This window comes from Canis lupus, chromosome 6 (genome assembly GCF_003254725.2).
Source record: "Canis lupus dingo isolate Sandy chromosome 6, ASM325472v2, whole genome shotgun sequence".
Lineage (NCBI taxonomy): Eukaryota > Metazoa > Chordata > Mammalia > Carnivora > Canidae > Canis > Canis lupus.
This window is the reverse complement of record NC_064248.1, coordinates 42,822,626-42,841,251: the sequence shown is the minus strand read 5'-3', so window position 1 is coordinate 42,841,251 and position 18,626 is coordinate 42,822,626. Positions and strand designations below refer to the sequence as shown.

Here is an 18,626-nt window from a genome sequence, read left to right as displayed (position 1 = left end):
GCTTCTCCCTCTGCCTGTGTCTCTGCTTCTTCTCTGTCCCTCGTGAATAAATAAAAATCTTTAAAAATAAAATTTAAAAAAGCTTTAATATTTTGAGTGGAAAGGCTGTATTAATAAAGCTAATTTCCATACTTAAAATCAATGAAAGTTTCTAGTGTTTGGTATTGCTTATTTGCCACTTTCTGCTACAGAAAAGCAGTAGCAAAAATATCATTGATATAAGATTTTAAATAAAAATTTGATGAAGCTGGGATGCCTGGGTGGCTCATCAGTTGAGCGTCTGTCTGCCTGTGGCTCACGGCATGATCCCAGAGTCCCAGGATCAAGTCCCCCATATTGGGTTCTCTGCATGGAGCCTGCTTCTCCTCCCGCTTCCTATGTGTCTGCTTCTCTCTGTCTCTCATGAATAAATAAATAAAATCTCTAAAAAAATTTTTTGATGAAATTTATTTAAAAAGTAAAGCAACAAAACAAGAGTAATTAAATCTACCACAGAGCAATCTCAGGCCACCTGTGGCATTTTTTCCTTAACACAGTCTTATTTTGTTGTCTGTAAATAGTTGTCTGATGTCTGTGATTCATAGCATATATTTTATAGGAAATATTAAGAGAAAGTTCATTTAGAAAAATTACAAATAAAAGTAATCAGACCATATTTTAAGTTTTCCTTTTAGTCCTTATATAGCTACACATATATTTTTTATTTTTTGTCATTCTATGGCTTCCTTTTTTTTTTTTTTTTTAAACCTAATACTGATGTGGCATTTTCCATGCTATTTCATAATCTTTGCTATTAACATTTTCAGGTGTCTTTAAATACCTTGATGTAGCAAGAAATTTTGATATATTCTCCCAGCCTCCTTCTCCAGACACAACCACTCCGGTTTCTCACAAATTCTTCTACAAGTTTTCCATGCAAATATAAGCATATGTAAAATATTTTTTTGTTTCAATCAATTATTTTTATGTATTTTTTCATTCTGCTTATTTTAAGTTTATCTTGTTGAGCAAAATATTATTCTTTTAATTTTTGGATATTTGCACAGTCCTGTATTTACTTAAGCCAGTATTAATTGGGTACTCTATGCTGCAGATTGATTTGGGTGCATATACCTTGACTTCCTGGAATTTACAGTGTAGTGGGGGGTGATGTTACACAAGTAGCACTTGGTATATTAGCAGTGCAGAACGGTTTCATGGGAGAAGAGAAGAAAAAGGAATCATTTCCTCTCTGGGATTGGATCAAGGAAGACTTCAAAAAGGAAGTGCAATTGAAATGTGGTAGGATTTCACCAGACGGGGAAATTGAGCCGTGGCCCAAAGATGAAAAAGTACAATTTTTATGGAAGAGGGAATGATTCCTTCTAAGTATAGGGTATTTGTTGCAAGGAATAGGTGACGAAGACTAAAACGTAGGTTGGAGCTAAATAGTTTAGGCATTAGGTGATGGGGAACCATTAAAAAGCATTTTTTTTTCCCTCTCTCAATATAATGAGTATTGCATTTGTTCCTTCCCTGGTCTCCTGGGTTTACCTTTATAAAGATTCTTGCCTGGGTGGGCTCAGTCAGTTAAGCATCTGACTCTTGATCTCAGCTCTTGATTGATCTTCATCTCGGGGTCATGAGTTCAAGCCTCACATTGTGCTCCATGCTGGGTCTGCGGCTGACTTTAAAAAAAAAAAAAAGATTCTTAACCATTCATTAAATAACTTGGGCCACCACAGGTCAGCAGAATCTGTTGGGTTTCTAATTAAGAATTAAGTAACATGTATAAGTTTTCTGAGAATGTAAATTTCTTTATGGCCTACCAATGTGCTTTTGACTTTTGACTTTTTGATTTTTCAAACACCTTGTCATTTGCATTACTTTTAAAGACTGGTTTATTATTTCTTCTCATTGGACTAATCGTTGGAAGATTTGGTGTCTACTCCAGATTATACTTCGCTTTCCCAGCCTAAAGAATGAGGAGTTTAGACTACATGTTTTTCAAGATTTTTTCAGTTTGAATTCATGTTTCCATTTTTTTAGATCTTCATTTTGTATATTTTCTTTATTTCCATTTGCATTCCTAAAAGTTTTCTCTTTTGTTAAGTTATAAATATTTAATACTAGGTTTTCATTGTTTAATTACATTTTATTTTATTTTTTTAAAGATGTAAAGATTTAAATATTTATTCATGAGAGATGCAGAGGAGAGAGAGAGAGAGCGAGAGGCAGAGACACAGACAGAGGGAGAAGCAGGCTCCATGCAGAGAGCCTGATACAGAACTCGATCCCGGGACCCCCAGGATCACGGCCTGAGCCAAAGGCAGACGCTTAACCGTTGAGCCACCCAGATGTCCCATTTACTGACATTTTACAAATCATCTGTGTCTTTAGGCACTTTGCTCTGAAATTTGTTTAGCATGATTCTCTGCTCCTTGTTTATTTACTTAGGCATGATCTTAGTCCAACTTGGCAAGATAATTTGAATTCCATAAGTGTATTAAAGATCTAAAGTAGAAAAAGTAAAACAACAAAACGTGGAGAAAATATAAGATAGCATGAGTTAGACTTTTTAAAAAAACCCGAAACTCAAATCTCATTTAAAAGAAAAAGACTTGGGCAGCCCCGGTTGCTTAGCGGTTTAGCGCCACCTTCAGCCTGGGGTTGGATCCCCGGATCCAGTCCCACGTCAGGCTCCCTGCATGGAGCCTGCTTCGCCCTCTGCCTGTGTCTCTGCCTGTTTCTCTCTCTCTCTGTGTGTCTTTCATTAATAAATAAATTTAAAAAACATTAAAAAAAAGAATTTTAAAAGAAAAAGATTTGATAAATAAAAATTGTAAATTCCTATATGGTAGAAGACACCAGCTAAATTATATTCACAGAAAACATTGACCATGCATAGGAGAGAAAGGGTTAATATACCGAGAGTATCTGCAAATTGATAAGGAGAAAATAATGACTCAACAGAATAATAAATAAAGGATGTGAACATGATTTGCAGATTAGGACATTGAATTGATTGTTTTTTTAGTGGAAATGTGAATTAAGACCAGTTCTTTTTCTTTGACCCATCAGATTGATACCATGCTATAATTGGGAAGCTTGCTGGTAGGAATGTGAATGGTTAAAAACTTTTTGAGAAAGCATTTGGAAGAGAAAAAAAAGCATGTGACATACAGTAAAATAAAAGACATAACTTTTGGTGCCAGCCGTCTCATTTATGGGAACCTGTGTTTCAGAAATAAAAAGAATGATACATAAAGATAGGGGCCCATGGATAGGATGGGTGGCTCAGTTGGTTAAGCATCTGACTGTAGCTCTGGTCATGATATTGGGGTTTTGGGATTGAGCCTCTCAATGAGCTCTGTGCTCAGTGGGGAGTCTGCTTGTCCCTCTGCCCTTGCCCTTCTCTTACACACACAAACACTCTCAAAGTCTTAAAAAAAGACATATGTATAAAGATCTTCATTGCCATGTTATAGTGGCAAAAATGGAAACTCCTGGGGGTCCCGGGATCGAGTTCTGCATCGGGCTCTCTGCATGGAGCCTGCTTCTCCCTCTGTCTGTGTCTCTGCCCCTCTCTCTCTCTCTCTCTCTCTGCATCTCTCATGAATAAATAAATAAAGTCTTTATAAGGTAAACCTAGGAGACCAGGGAAGGAACAAATGCAATACTCATTATATTGAGAGAGGGAAAAAAAATGCTTTTTAATGGTTCCCCACCACCTAATGCCTAAACTATTTAGCTCCAACCTACGTTTTAGTCTTCGTCACCTATTCCTTGCAACAAATACCCTATACTTAGAAGGAATCGTTCCCTCTTCCATAAAAATTGTACTTTTTCATCTTTGGGCCACGGCTCAATTTCCCTCTGGTGAAATCCTACCAGTTGAGCTATATAAAAATAAAGCAAGCTTAGAAAGAGAAGTAGTATAGTAGTATCTAAACTCTGCCTGAGGGCAGCCCCGGTGGCGCAGCGGTTTAGCGCCACCTGCAGCCCAGGGCGTGATCCTGAAGACCCTGGGTCGAGTCCCACATCAGGCTCCCTGCATGGAGCCTGCTTCTCCCTCTGCCTGTGTCTCTGTCCCTCTCTCTCTCTCTTTCTCTGTGTCTCTCATGAATAAATAAATAAGATCTTTAAAAAAAAATATATTAAAAAAAATAAACTCTGCCTGAGAAATCCTTCATCTCTGCCTTTAACGTAGAAGAAACCAGTGCTTTAGGCTTAAATTAGTAATAAACTCTCTAGGCTTTTGCCATAATTCTCATTTAACATTATAATCTCCCTAGCAAACATATATAAGCATCTTAACTAGTATTTCTTAACACTTTCAATCCTTCCCAAATACAATAAAACCTTCCAGATCATACTTCTATGAATATTGGTAATCCTTATTAAATATACCCTCTGCTTGAACATGTCTTTTTTTTTACCATGTCATTTTTTAATATGATGCTAAAAATTGATGGTATATTTCTACAAGCATTAACTTAAATATAAATTAAGTAGGTGAGTTTAAATGAATTCTGTAAACACTCATTACCAGGAATTAATGAAATTAGAAGTTACTATAATTTATATTTAAATTATATTTTTATCTATTATATACTACATATTAGTTTTCAAAATTGAAAATTAATGAAACATTAAATGTGGGGGATTGTCATTTTATTTATTTTTTAATTTTTATTTTTAAAAAATATTTATTCATGAGAGACAGAGAGGCAGAGACATAGGCAGAGGGAGAAGCAGGCTTCCCGCAGGGAGCTTGATGTGTGACTCGATTCCAGGACCCCAGGACCATGACCAGAGCCAAAGGCAGGTGCTCAACCACTGAGCCACTCAGGTGCCCTGGGAATTGTCTTTTTATAAATTAGAACAACAGGTATTTGTGTGAATTGCCTATGTACATTATTTAATACATAAGAAAAAAGTTTTTGTAAATCAGTGAACTAATTTAAAAATAGATGAATTTTGAAAATCATTGCAAGGAACATGTTTATATTTATTGATTATAAGTCAAGACTGAACTTTTTTTATCTAATACTAAATATAAATTGATGAAAATGGTAATGCAGTAAACCAGAAAGAAAAGTATTTACCTAGTTTTGATTATCAGATATAATTTAGCAATAGGCTATTTAGGGATTTTCCTATGAGTTTTTTTTTTTCTTGTTTACTTGGGATTTAAGTAAAATAGGAAAAAGCAAATCAGATAATAGTTTCAGAAATATTTTCCAGATATGTTTATATACTTAAATATATTAGTTTTTTATAATACTTTTATTCTCAAAAGTTTAAAAACATACTACAGTTTAAAGATAGGTAGGGGTTGTATGGGTGGTCAGTTGAGCATCCCACTCTTGATTTCAGCTCAGGTCATGATCCCAGGGTCATGGGATCCAGCCCCCAGTTGGGCTCCTCCTTCAGGGTTGAGGGTCAGGGGAGGGAATCTGCTTGAGATTCTCCCTCTGCTCTTCCCCCAATTAGATATGCATGTGTTTTCTGTCTCTCAAAATCAATAAATGTTAGGTATTAAAGATAACTGGATTTTTACTTTGAGTTTAACAGGTATATATACTTTTTATGTAAGTTAGCAGATTTTCAAATTGGATACTTTCCCAATGTTTTTGATCTTTTGAGTAGTTATTATATTTGTTCATTAAGATTTGTGAATAATTTTTTTTTTTTTGCAGAGATAAAAGCAACAGTGTTTGATGACTGCAAGAAAGAAGGCGAATGGAAGGTAGAATTTGCATATTTTGCCCTTTAATTGAGGACAATGTATTATTATTATACTTGTATAAGAATGTAGAGTCTGGAAGTATACTGATTGCATTCAAATCCCAACTTCATCACTTGATAGCTGTGGCTTCTTGGGTAAATTACTTGACCTCTCTGTTTTGTTTTTTTTTTTTCTATAATAGGAATAGTATTACCTCATAGTGTGGTTGTAAAGATTAAATTAATTAATCCATGGCAAATGATTAGAACAGTACCTGGAACATTTGTTATTCCAGAAATAGAATTTTATAATTTTAAGAAAATTTGATGTTAAACACAAGATACATTTAAAATGAACAAGTTCTTTTAAAAAATGAATAAGTTCTCTGATTCAAAATGGAAATGTTTTATTTGCTTACTTATATATATTATATGTATGTATATTGAGAAAATAAATCTCCAGGTCCTACAAGTGAAAAGGTGAGTTGAGATCATTTGCCTACTGTCCTGATATTTTCATTTTACATTATAAAAGGTTTATATTTGAATAGATTTAATGTATTCTGTCTTGTGAATTCTTGACAATCAAGTACTTACACTATTTCTTAATTTATGTTAATTTTAAGATAATGCTTTTAGATGAATTTACCACTAAGCTTTTGGCATCATGTTGCAAAATGACAGATCTTCTAGCAGAGGGTATAACTGGTAAGTGTTACCAATACTCATCATGAAAACTTTTTTTTACTGTGACTGGGAAAGTTTGAAGTATTAATAAATTTTAGTCATTGTGTTTCTGAGGGGGTTGTGTTTTATTATTTTTATAACTCTAGCCATAATAATTATGTTGGACATTCTTTTCTCTGTAAATCTTCAGAATAACTCCTGGAAGTTTTCTTCAGCTGAGATTATAATTCATAGCCTCTGACCAAGAGTATAAGTTAGTTGCCTTGTTGAATTTGTCATTTAAAATTTTAAATTTTACATATTTGATAAAGGTTTTGTATGTCGACATACTGGGTATACCTCAGTGTTTTTATTAATGTTGGTGGTTTTCATGTATTGCTTTTAAATGGATAGAAAGATTTATGTTATAAATCAACTTTTATACATATTTACAAGTGTATAATATTGACTTTTTAAGTTTCTCTTTATTACCTGGAAATGAGGCAGTTAATTATAAGTTTAAGTCAGCTTTAGAATGGCATTATGAAAAAAATTATGCTGCCAAAAGTTACCTTCCATTAGGCAGGATCGTGTTAATGAGATTAATTGCTGTTACGTTTTAGGAATAATACCCATATTTTACAATATTTATAATCCTATCATCATCCTTAAATTCCTCATCCGTTCACTCATTTATTTAAATTTGATCTTCACGACAACCCTTCAGAGATTTTTAAAATACCCTCACTGGTAACTAGGAAACTGAGACTCAAAGTCGAAAATAATTATTTCTTTTATATTTTGTAACCTAATGTAGAATGTGTACCCTCTGTCACTGCTACTTGTGAGATTCAAACATACACCAGTATTTTTAAGAAAACCTGAGCATTGTGTACAAGGGGAGGATTAACTAAAATTTTTTATAATGTTTATTTTGATATTTATATATAAAATCTTTAGTATATAATCTCTTATTATTGATTATATATTCAGTTTGTCTTTATGGCCTTTCCGTGGAAAAAGCTCTCCAATAGAAATCAGAAGATTAAAACCTTGATTTTTCAACTGTTGTACAAATGTAATACCAATTAAGCCATGAAGTTTTTTAAGTTTCCAGAGGTCATTCTGATTTGCAGTAGAATGAGAACCGTTTGCTAATGTGTATGAAAATTCTGTGAATCTACAGAAAAGATTCTGCTGCCATGTAAGTTTGGGAAGTAACATTAGACAAAGCTAAAGAGGTTTCTTTAGGACTTCCAGAGTTTTTTTGTTTTTTTTTTGTATGCCAACATGTATGTGGATCTCCTGGGTTCAAGTGTAGTACTCAGTTTTCTAAATTTATTTAGAAAGAAAGCTTTTTTTTTGAGAAGCATTTCATAAGGACTGTTTATCATGGAGTATATTGTTTCTTTATATCCTCTGCTGTCACCTTGGTTTACTTGGTTTAATCATAATCATATCTACCAACTTGAACTTGTCACAGTCATTTTGAGTCCCACATGTGCTCTTGATTCTTTAATTAAGAATCCCTCAATTAAACTCAGCATTGCAGTTTTGGTGGTCATACCTTCTGTGGTCATTCAGGTCATTTGTGAAACTATTCAGTAGTATTTTCGAAGTTTTAAAAAATAAATGAGAAAAATATGCATGTATGATACTACTTTAGTGAAGAATAAAGTTAAATAGTAAAAAATAGACAGGGGCAAGGGCACCTGGGTGGTTCAGTTGGTTACGTATCAAGCCTTCAGCTCAGGTCATGATCCCAGGGTCCTGGGATTGAGCCCCACGTTGGGCTCCCTGGTCTGTGGGGAGCCTGCTCCCTCTCCCTCTGCTGTTTCCCTTGCTTGTGTTCTCTTTCTCTCTCTGTGTCAAATAAATTAAAAAAAAAAAAAAAAAAGACTGGGAATTAAATGAATCCTTTGTTACTATTACAGGAATACTCATAAAAATCTTTTTAAAAAATCTATTAGATACCCATCTTTCAGGAAATTGAAGAAGTGACATTTTCTGCTATTAATAACCAGACGTTTAAGAATATTTTCTTTTTTTTTTTAAGAATATTTTCAAAGTTTGTATTCTAAATCATATCACAGTGTTTTCACATTTTAACATATACATTACTCACCAAGCATAATAGGATATATAGCATAAGATGACTGTAAGGCACTTGATTTTGAGTATTAAGCAGTAAAATAAGTTTACAGATTTTACCTTAAATTTTTTTAAAAAGATTTTATTTATTCATATAGACACACAGAGAGAGGCAGAGAAGCAGGCTCCACACAGGGTGCCCGACATGGGACTCGATCTAGGGACTCTGGGATCACACTGAAGGCAGACGCTCAACTAGTGAGCCACCCAGGTGTCTCAACCTTAATCTTTTTTTAAGGATTTATTTATTTGAGAGAGAGAGCATGAGGGGGAGGGGTAGAGGAAAAGGGAGAGAGAATCTGAAGCCGACTTAGCATGGAAGCCTGTCACAGGGTGGTCTCACAATCCTGAGATCACCACCTGAGCTGAAGCCAAGAGTCAGTTGCTTAACTGACTAAGCCACCCAGGAGCCCCTAACCTTAATCTTTTAAGGGTGAAATTACAGGGGCATCTGAGTGGCTGTCATTTAAGCATCTGCCTTCTGCTCAGGTCAAGATTCCAGGGTCCTAGGATGGAGCTTTGTGTCGGGCTTCCTGCTCAGTTAGGAGGCTGTTTCTCTTTCTCCCTCTGCCTGCCTCTCCCCCTGCTGTGCTTTCTTTCTCTCAAATAAATAAATCTTTTAAAAAAGTGGAATTACAATTGTTGGGAATGGGGATAAAAATAAAATTAAGTATCTCCTTGGAAACCTTATCTGATATCCTAAGTAGAAGCTATGATAAACCTATACTTTACTAGTATAAATGAAGGAATGGAAGATAAATCATCCTATTTACCAAAGAAGTCCAATATAAATATCAAAATAAACATTATAAAAGTTTTTAGTTAATCTTCCCAATGCTCAGGTTTTCTTAAAAATACTGATGTATGTTTGAATCTCACAAGTAGCATTTCTTGCTTTATGGCATGTTGCTCGCTTATGCTTGTAGTCCTAACTGTGAAATAGCTGCTTTATCTTTTTCTTCTCATGATCCACACTTAGTCCAGAGTTGAATTCTAGGGAAGATACATTTTTGGGAGGCTTTTTTTTTTTTTTTAAGTATTTAGTTATTTAAAAGATTTTATTTATTCATGAGAGACGCACAGAGAGAGAGAGAGAGAGAGGCAGAGACACAACGCAGAGGGAGAAGCAGGCTCCATGCAGGGAGCCTGACGTGGGACTCCATCCTGGGTCTCCCAAGATAACACCCTGGGCTGAAGGCAGTGCTAAATTGCTGAGCCACCCGGGCTGCCCAAGATTTTATTTATTTTAGAGAGGGAGAGAGAGAGAGTGCACAAGTGGCAGAGGGGGAGGGAAGGGACAAGCAAACTCCATGCTGAGCATGGAGCACAGTGGGGGGCTTGATCTCAGGACCCTGAGATCGTGACCTGAGCCCAAATCCAGAGTTGTTCGCTTAACTGACTGAGCCACTTAGGTGTCCCTACATTTTGGGGATTTTTTGAAATATCAAATGGAGACAAAGAAATATTAAACCTAGTTATGTAAATGTGTTTCCCTATTATTATAAATAAGAAGTAAAGCTTATTTTAAAATTGTTTCAAGTGTATAAATACTTGGTTATATAAAATGACTTTTTTTTAATTAGTTGTGGAGAATATTTATAAGAATCGAGAACCTGTCAGACAGATGAAAGCTCTTTATTTTATCTCTCCAACATCAAAGGTGAGTATTTTGAATCTTTAAAAAATATGTTTTTCATTCACCATTGACATCATTTTCTCATAGAAAATTCAAATATACATTCTTAATTAGAAAATTAGTGCTACAACCTAGTTTGCTTAGGAAAGTTTTTCTGTGTTAGAAATTGTTTCATTTGTACTCTTGTCAATAAGAATATATAAGTGAAAGAATTCTTCCCCTTCTCCCATATATGAAAAAGAATTTAATTGTATAAAATGGTAGAGTTTCTTTGAGTAATTTGTTAACTCAGTGCTTTCCTGTGCAACCATATTTTTTTTGGAGGACAGCAATGTACATAAAAGAACTAGTCTTGGATTAATTCTTTATCTTAGTGACTTCTCTATAGCATACATTTATGTATATGTATATACACATGTATGTATGCATGTAAGTGTATATATAAATACATTTTTTATGTCAAAGGTATATCTTAGTTTATGATCTGTGATTGGGCTCATACTTAAAGCCAAACTTTTAGAGTGAAGTAAATACCAGATTCCTTTATTCTGTACAATATTTGAGAATGAATTTTTTTTTAAGATTTTATTTATTTATTCATGAGAGACACAGAGAGAGAGAGAGAGGCAGAGACACAGGCAGAGGGAGAAGCAGGCTCCACACAGGGAGCCCGATGTGGGACTCGTTCCCGGGACTCCAGGATCACGCCCTGAGCCAAAGGCTGACATTAACCACTGAGCTACCCAGGCGTCCCTAGAATGAATTTTCCAATTCATACTTTGACATATTCCCACTCAGAATGTTAAAGTTGAAGATTCCAGTTTCTTTTCTTCTGATTCTAGCAGACAGCAGGGGAAAAAAACCCAATTATTCACTGTTCAGGCTCTGTATATTGGCTGCTGGTGTGTGTGTGTGTGTGTGTGTGTGTGTGTGTGTGTGTGTGTGTTTTATTTTAAAAAGAGAATGGGAAGGAAGGGCAGAGGGAGAGGCAGAAAAAGAGAGAAACCCGAGCAGATACTGTGCTGAGCAAAGAGTCTGATAACGTGGCTTGATCTCAGGACCGTGAGATCATGACCTGTCCCAAAACCAAGAGTCAGACACTTAACCCACTGAGCCACCCAGGCGCCCCTGGCTGCTGGTGGGTTTTAATGATATTTTGTATCCTAATGCTAATTCTTAGCATTAACAGATAATGATGTAAAAGTCTATGTGGCCATTGAAAATGAGATTTCTAGGAAATTTTAATGATTTAGGTAATTGTTATTTTTAATGTTAAGTAACAGGAGCAGGATACAAAATTGTGTGTTCAATAAAGCAGCAAAGGAGTCAGAGAAAAAGGTACCCGAATGAGACTCCTTTTTTTTTGCTACAACCAACTCTAGCTTCTCTTTCTGTCCTGAGTCAATTACCTATTGGGTTCTACAACTCTGTGAGTATCAGTGTGGGCTTAGGCTCATGCAACACCAGTGGAGAAACCTAGTGAGAGACTTCCTTCCTCAGTGGCTGGGTGAGCATCTGTAGACCAGTGTCAGAGTGTTCCCAGCCAGAGGTCGTAAAATGACAGATTTCTGAAAGAGTTTGGCTGTAAGAGATTTCTGAACCCCAGGGGAAAGGTCCGCTAGTGAAAAAGAGAAGCCCTGTGGTTTGTTTATTTATATACCTATAGCCCTCAGGAGGGGAAATCTTTTTGCCTTCCTCCTTTTGTGAAACTGCCTGTTTTTAGGATCCTCAACAACAAACCTCCAATGAGTTGACAAAGGAAAGCGTTGACATATCTAAGTGGATCAAGCTGCCAGAGAGGAAGTTTTCAGTAAGAATGAAGAAAATATACATCTTACAAAATGTAGCTACTTGGAGAGAAGGATGACGACCTAAACAGAAAAATAATACACATAAGGAGAGTCTAGTATAGCACATAAAAAATTTCTTGAAGCTCAAAACTGTGATTTCTCTCAGTTAATTGCAGAAAAGGATAATCACCATCAAAATTTGAATTAATAGCCTAGAAGATAAAAATGGAGTATCTCAAAGCAAAAAACCAAAGTAATGGAGACTTGCTAGATAGATCCATGTGATCTAACATGCGATTCTAGGAGTTCCAGAAGTACAAAAAGGAACAGATGGAGGAGAAATCATTAAAATCTATGTTCTTCTGTTTTTCATTTTTGCTTCCAGATCATTGTATCTTTAAAACTATTAGCATAATAAGTAAACAAACAAACAACTACTAGATTGTATTACCTGCTGTTCCTCCTCCTTGAAGTCATTTCCCAGCCTCTGGGTCTTTCATTATCCCTTGATAACTTTACTCCTAGCTGACTGTTCCTCTCTTTAGCACCTCTTCTAGTCTCAATGGCTTCATTATCCAGGTTGATAACATTTCCAGTATGTTCGTTGGCTTCTCAGTTCCTTGATTTGTTACCTTCTAACAGGGTCTTCTGTGGGTCTTTAGCTTCCCAGTCACTGAATCATTCCTGGATCTTCTCATTGCTGAAACAATACTCTGTTCATACATATTACCTTACTGCTTCTTAGGTCTTTAGCTATTACTGTCTAGACAACATAGCATTTTAAAAAAATCAATTTATAAAGTAAACTGTTAAGGTTTTATTTTATTTATCAAAAAAGAATAATCTTAGATATTTATAGCATATTTAAATTAGTATTTGGTTAAATGTGTATTAACAGCTAACCTTCTTTAAGTCTGTAGACTGTTTTTTACGCGATTTTGCAAGTAAGTCCGAGAACAAATACAAAGCAGCGTATATATACTTCACTGACTGTAAGTAGCTTTGTAGTATTGCTTCATTGTTTAAATCTTATTGAGTATTTCTTACAATACTGTTATGATATTATGATTTTTTATTGCTTGTTCTAATTGGTTAAAAAGAATCTAAAGGTATCATAATCTATCCTAATTTGCATTAAGGTGATAGAAAATTAAATTCCGAACTAGTCATTTTTGCTGGTATACAATGGTGGGGGGTTGGTGGTGAGGGCTATCCATCAAATTTTATGCTGCTGACAGGAATTTTTTTTAAATCAAAGTTTTAATTGAGGATTTGATCATATAATCAAAAATAAGACCCTTTGGGAGAGTACTGAAGAAATTGCCATCTGTTTGGCAAATATTAATGGAGAGAATCTATCACATTTCTCTTACTGAACCGTATGTTCAAATAGAAAGCAGCTAAACTAAATCACGGAGAAGTCCACAAACACATACTTCTGCTTTATGTTATACCTTACATAATTATACTGCAAAATAAAAATGCCATTCATCTAAGTGCAGTCTTGGTCTGTGCTATTAGAGATTCATCATTTTAACTAGTATATTTTTCCTGTAAGTTATTATTTATCTCATACCTGTAGTACTTTGCATTTTAAATACCATGCCATAACTTTTTAATCCTTTAAATAGCCTTACTATACAGAAATTCATGTTTATGGAATTGATAAAAGTTAATGAGTGTGAAGCATCTTAAGGAATCTTGAGACTAAAGAACATCATGTTAAATGACACTAGGACCCAATGATTGATGTTCCAACCTAGATTAAAGGTGAGGTTGAGGTGGAACAGGCTCTAAGATCTGGAATTTATCAGTCTCAGGATTTCCCATCTTCAGAGAAGTTCTTGTAATACATAGAAGGGAAAACTAATACTTTGGTTAGTTTTGGTGTGGTTGCACTTAGTATTAAAATTTAGAGAACTAGTATAAATTCCTAAGAAGTTCTGAAAGTCTTATAAAAGTTTATTAAGTCCCGGATTTGGATCTGATTTTACTTCCTGCCAATTTTAGTTTGCTATAAGCAGCTCTCTAAGGAAATAATCTTAGATATGGTTCCTATGAATTGGGAAAATGGAATTTCTGTTACAGTCCTCTTCGCTAGAATATATTTGCTCTGTAAAGTGAAGAATATTTACATATTATCTCTGTACTCATAGTAAATTACTTTGTAAAAGTCATGAATTCTATGTAGAAAAAATCTTGAATGTTGAAATGATTAATTCAAAAGAATAAAAATTTAGATGGAGTTAATACTCTAATTTTTCTTTTTCCATCTCAGTTTGCCCTGATAGTCTCTTTAACAAAATTAAGGCTTCTTGCTCCAAATCAATAAGAAGATGTAAAGAAATAAATATTTCCTTCATTCCACTTGAATCTCAGGTACTTCTTCTTTTTTTTTTTTTTTTAATTTTAGCTCACAATGGATTTTAAAATTTGACTTTATGACCTTTTATGAACTTACTTGTTAATAAGGTATATCCTAAAGATGTTTTATATACTGTGTATTTAGTGAATCTTGAACAATTCACAAGTAGACATTTCTCATGATGAAGGAAAGGAGAAGAGCATAAATTGAAATAGAACATCATGAAAGTGGAGTTTAAATTTTACGGCTGCCACTAAGTCCTGTATATGTCAAGTTTTACAGCACTACCAGATTATGAAATCCAAAGATTCTGAGCACAGTCTATGTTAGATGACTCCAAAGAAATACTTTCAGCTTCTGTGACCATTTGTAATAACAAAACAAATGTTCTTCAATAAATTTTTTATAGAACATTATTAGATTATTTTAACATAAAAAATTTTGAATTTTTAAAATTCATTTTGACTTTGGAATAGTTATTAGCCTCCAATTAATAATAATAAAAGTGATAGGAAACACCTATATAGTACTCTCTATGCCAGACACTTTGCTAAATGTTTTCCGTAAATATATTCATGTAATCCTCATAATAGTTCTATTAATAGACAGTAATCCCATCTTCATTTTAAAAATGGCAAAATCAGAGAAGTTAAGTAACTGCCCCAAATCACACAGCGAGTGCATTGCTCAGCTTTGTTGTGCTCTGTTGTCTATGTTTGGATTCTAACATTTCATAGAATTAGAATAATTCACTGTTGTTTGGAACCATAAGGTCAGTATTTTAAGAGATGGAAAGGCTCTAGAAAAGAGATTTTTCTTTTAAGCTGTTGCAGTTTGGGGCAAAAAAAAAATTAAATCCAAACTGTAAAATTTTAAGATAACCATTTAACATTAGATTGTTTCCAAAGGTTACCTTAAGACCTATTTCTTTTAATATGATATGTAAGTTTAGTGTAGGATGAAATGGGCTTCCTAAATGACGTGGGATATAAACAGTAGTGTGAGAAATATTACAAGCATATCCAGAGCATCTGCTGTACAGATGGTAAATATAGTTTTAGTCTCAGAATTCATTAAAATTCTGCAGTTGCTCTTTTTGAAAGAGAGATTTGTGTAGCTATCTGACCAATTTGATTGGTGATGGAAATAACTTGTCTTTGTCTATATAGAGGACTCTCATGAGAATCATCTTACTGGTCTTTGCAAAATGTTGTGATTACTTAAGGTCCTGTCTATCTGCTTTGTTTTTCCCCTATGAAGTTTTTGCCTTTATTTCCTTGATATCTTAACAAGGTTTATGTAGTAAACTTAACTGCTATGGAGGAATTATAGTGAAAGTACTTTGAACTTTTGTTCATTTGTGAGTGAAGATAATAAATACAACTAAGCTGTTTGAGTTATGCAAGATCATGTGCAGTGGATGCTGTCTGCTAGATGCAAAGTGATTTGTTGTGCTGAGTATGATATATGCCCTACATGTACCTGAATGCTGTAAAAGAAGTCCAAACAATTAAACATTTTCAAAATGATATCAATTAGGATTAGATTTAATTGCATAGAACAGAAAAATTTACTTGCAATAGCTTAAACAAAATGGAAATTTATTTCTTACTAATATAAAAGAAGTCAGGAAATGGGTTATGTATGGCAGGTATGCTGACTCTACAAAGTTGTCAAGGGCCTATTCTAGGGATGACCCTCATGATCCAAGGTAACTATAGAATAATTTCATCCTCATTTGGGGAAGCAGGATGAAGGAGAGAAAGAAGAAAGTATATAGATTTCCTTTATATCTTGTTGGCTAAAATTTAGTCACATGGGTATACATAAATGTATGAGGAAAAAAATGTAGTCTTTTAGCTATGCATATGTAGATATGTGGCTGCTTCCCCCAGAGAATTGGTGTGGTTACTGAAAAGGACGGGAAGAATGGTTTTGGGGGAGGCAAGGAAAAGAGATTAATTTGTACTGGGAGAATGGGAAAATATTTGAAGAATGGATAGAATTTCATAAGGTAGTAATAAAGAGAGAAAGAAGAGGAAAGTGAGAATAGCCTGAATGCAGAGATACAGAAGCAGAAAAGTAGAGGGGAGCAGCAGAAGTGTGCATTATAAAGGCTGAAGATATGTTAGATAGATCTGTCTCTATAGGTAGGTTGGGACTGTTGTAAGAGGCTCCAGGTCCCACCAAGAATAATGGCAGAAAATGCACTGATGCAGAAGACCATGGGACTGGTCCTAATGTTTTTAAGGAAAAGTAGAAGTCAGGAGACCATTGGGGAGAGATTATTAAAATCAGTTATGATAGTGCTCCAAAGAAAAGTTGGACATTCAGCACATTTAGAGGTTGCACAGAGAGGAAGGAGGTTGATTCACTCCTGAATTTGAGTCAAAGAGATTAAAGAAATCTCTCAGAGAGTTTAAGATAATTACTGCTGTCACATATACATTAAAGCAATTAGATGTCAGACATTCAAGAATGTATGGGAAACTGATGATGGTGGACCTTAGGTAGTACAGAGTCTGGTGGAGTTTAGTAGAGAGGGTGCTAGATGATGTCTAGATAGAAATAGAGCTAAGCCAGCTATAGTTTAGTAAGAAAAGTAGATGGAAGTGGTAGGGGTGGGGAGAGTCTTTAAGGAGCTGATTATGGATCATGACGTTGAAGAAAGTATTTGGTAATAATAGTCTAAAGGAACATGTAATAGTGGACATGAAAAGTGGAGAAGGGGAGGAAGGAAATGGAAGAAATGGGAGTGTAGAATGAAAACCAGCTCTGAAATTCTCTTTGGTTTATTGGACTATCAGTTTAGATTAATTTAAACTGTGGTAACAACTTCCTAAATCTCAGTATATTACAATAACCAAGTTTGTTTCTCATTTGTGTTTTTGTCCATTGTGGTTTGCCTGGGGCTGTGCTCTGTATTCTCTTCATTCCAGGTCTTAAGCTCAAGGAGCAGCCCTTGTCTGGGACGTAGCAGAGGTAAAAGAGAAATGGTAGAGCCACACAATGGCTCCTTCCACTTACCCACCCCCCCACCCCCACCAATGGCTTTAAAGCTTTTGTGGGGAAGTAGAATGGGTCACTTCTACTCATTCCCATTGATGATAGCTAACGCTAACTTCAGTGAGTGAGAGGCCCTTTAGGGAAGGACTGTAAGCTTTATTTATTTTATTTTATTTTATTTTATTTTATTTTATTTTATTTTATTTATTTTATTTTATTATATATTTTATTTTATTTTAATTTATTATTATTATTTTTTTTATTTATAGAAAGAGAGAGAAAGAGCAGAGGTTGGGGGTGGGAGAGGGAGAGAGAATCTGAAGGAGGTGCAGAGCCCAGTGCAGAGCCCAACTCAGGGATTGATCCCACAACCCTGAGTTCATGACCTGAGCTAAATCAAGAGTCAGACTCTTAACTGATTGACCCACCCAGTTGTCCCAGGGCAGTAAGTATTTTTGAACAGATAATATTAGCTACTGTTGTGTGATAATGTACTATGAGAAGTGCTTTTTTGGCACTTAATACAACAGCCAACACTTTGAGCAACACAGACATAAGTGGATTAGCTATGGCTAAATCTCCATCCCTCTTTGGGCTGCTGCTCTTGGTTATGTGTTACGTTCAAAGAAATGAATGCCCTACAGTGAAAGGAAACTTTCACGAGGAAGCTTATTCATAGTTTAGTAGTTAACCTATGATAATTGTTATATACCTACTTTTACACTCAATACGTTATCCTAGGCTAAGAGGGATTACTATCATTATTTTTTAAAAAATAAAAATTGGTTTAATGGAGAACTCCCAACCCCAGTTAGAGAGCTGCTTCTTTTGTACTCTTCAAATAACACAATAATAGTAAATCTCTAATCCAGTTCTTTGTACATAAGTAAATGCTTTTGTTAGTTGAATAAATGTGTCTTTGAGATTTCAGTGTATCTATGATTAGACCAATTACTAGGTCTGACACAATAGGTGTTTTTGGGAAATATGTTTCTATTTTAAGGAAATGAAGACTACCGGAGGAATTGAAGAAACATCTCAACTATGGAAAATTTCTGGGTTATTCTCTAATGGATTAAGTTGCTTAATGTAGGTCAAATATATAGACCAATTTTGGCTTTGTTGTATTTGTGCCAGGTATTAGATTTTTTAGTTTGACTACCTCAGATTTGTTCATCTGTTGCACAGGTAGTGAAAAACAAACAGTACAATCTGTATATGAAACAAGAATTGAAGGAGAGAGGTAGACTAAGCAGGAAAGGAGAATGAGAAAAGAAATAGGGATGAAATCAAGAGGACAGAG

General features: G+C 34.8%; 1 protein-coding gene across 4 annotated transcripts in view; it reads left to right on the top strand.

The window, feature by feature from the left end:
- Window positions 1–18,626, top strand: part of STXBP3 (syntaxin binding protein 3) — a 56,131-nt gene that overhangs the window by 3,364 nt on the left and 34,141 nt on the right. For all 4 annotated transcript variants that reach the window (XR_007411349.1, XM_025417414.3, XM_025417412.3 and 1 more), the window contains exons 2-6: window positions 5,682–5,731; window positions 6,336–6,417; window positions 10,110–10,186; window positions 12,866–12,944; window positions 14,231–14,331. Coding sequence is in view for 3 of the 4 variants with exons in the window: in XM_025417414.3 (XP_025273199.1) it covers window positions 5,682–5,731; window positions 6,336–6,417; window positions 10,110–10,186; window positions 12,866–12,944; window positions 14,231–14,331 (389 nt within the window). In the remaining variant the exon portion in view is untranslated. The remainder of the gene's footprint in view (window positions 1–5,681; window positions 5,732–6,335; window positions 6,418–10,109; window positions 10,187–12,865; window positions 12,945–14,230; window positions 14,332–18,626) is intronic.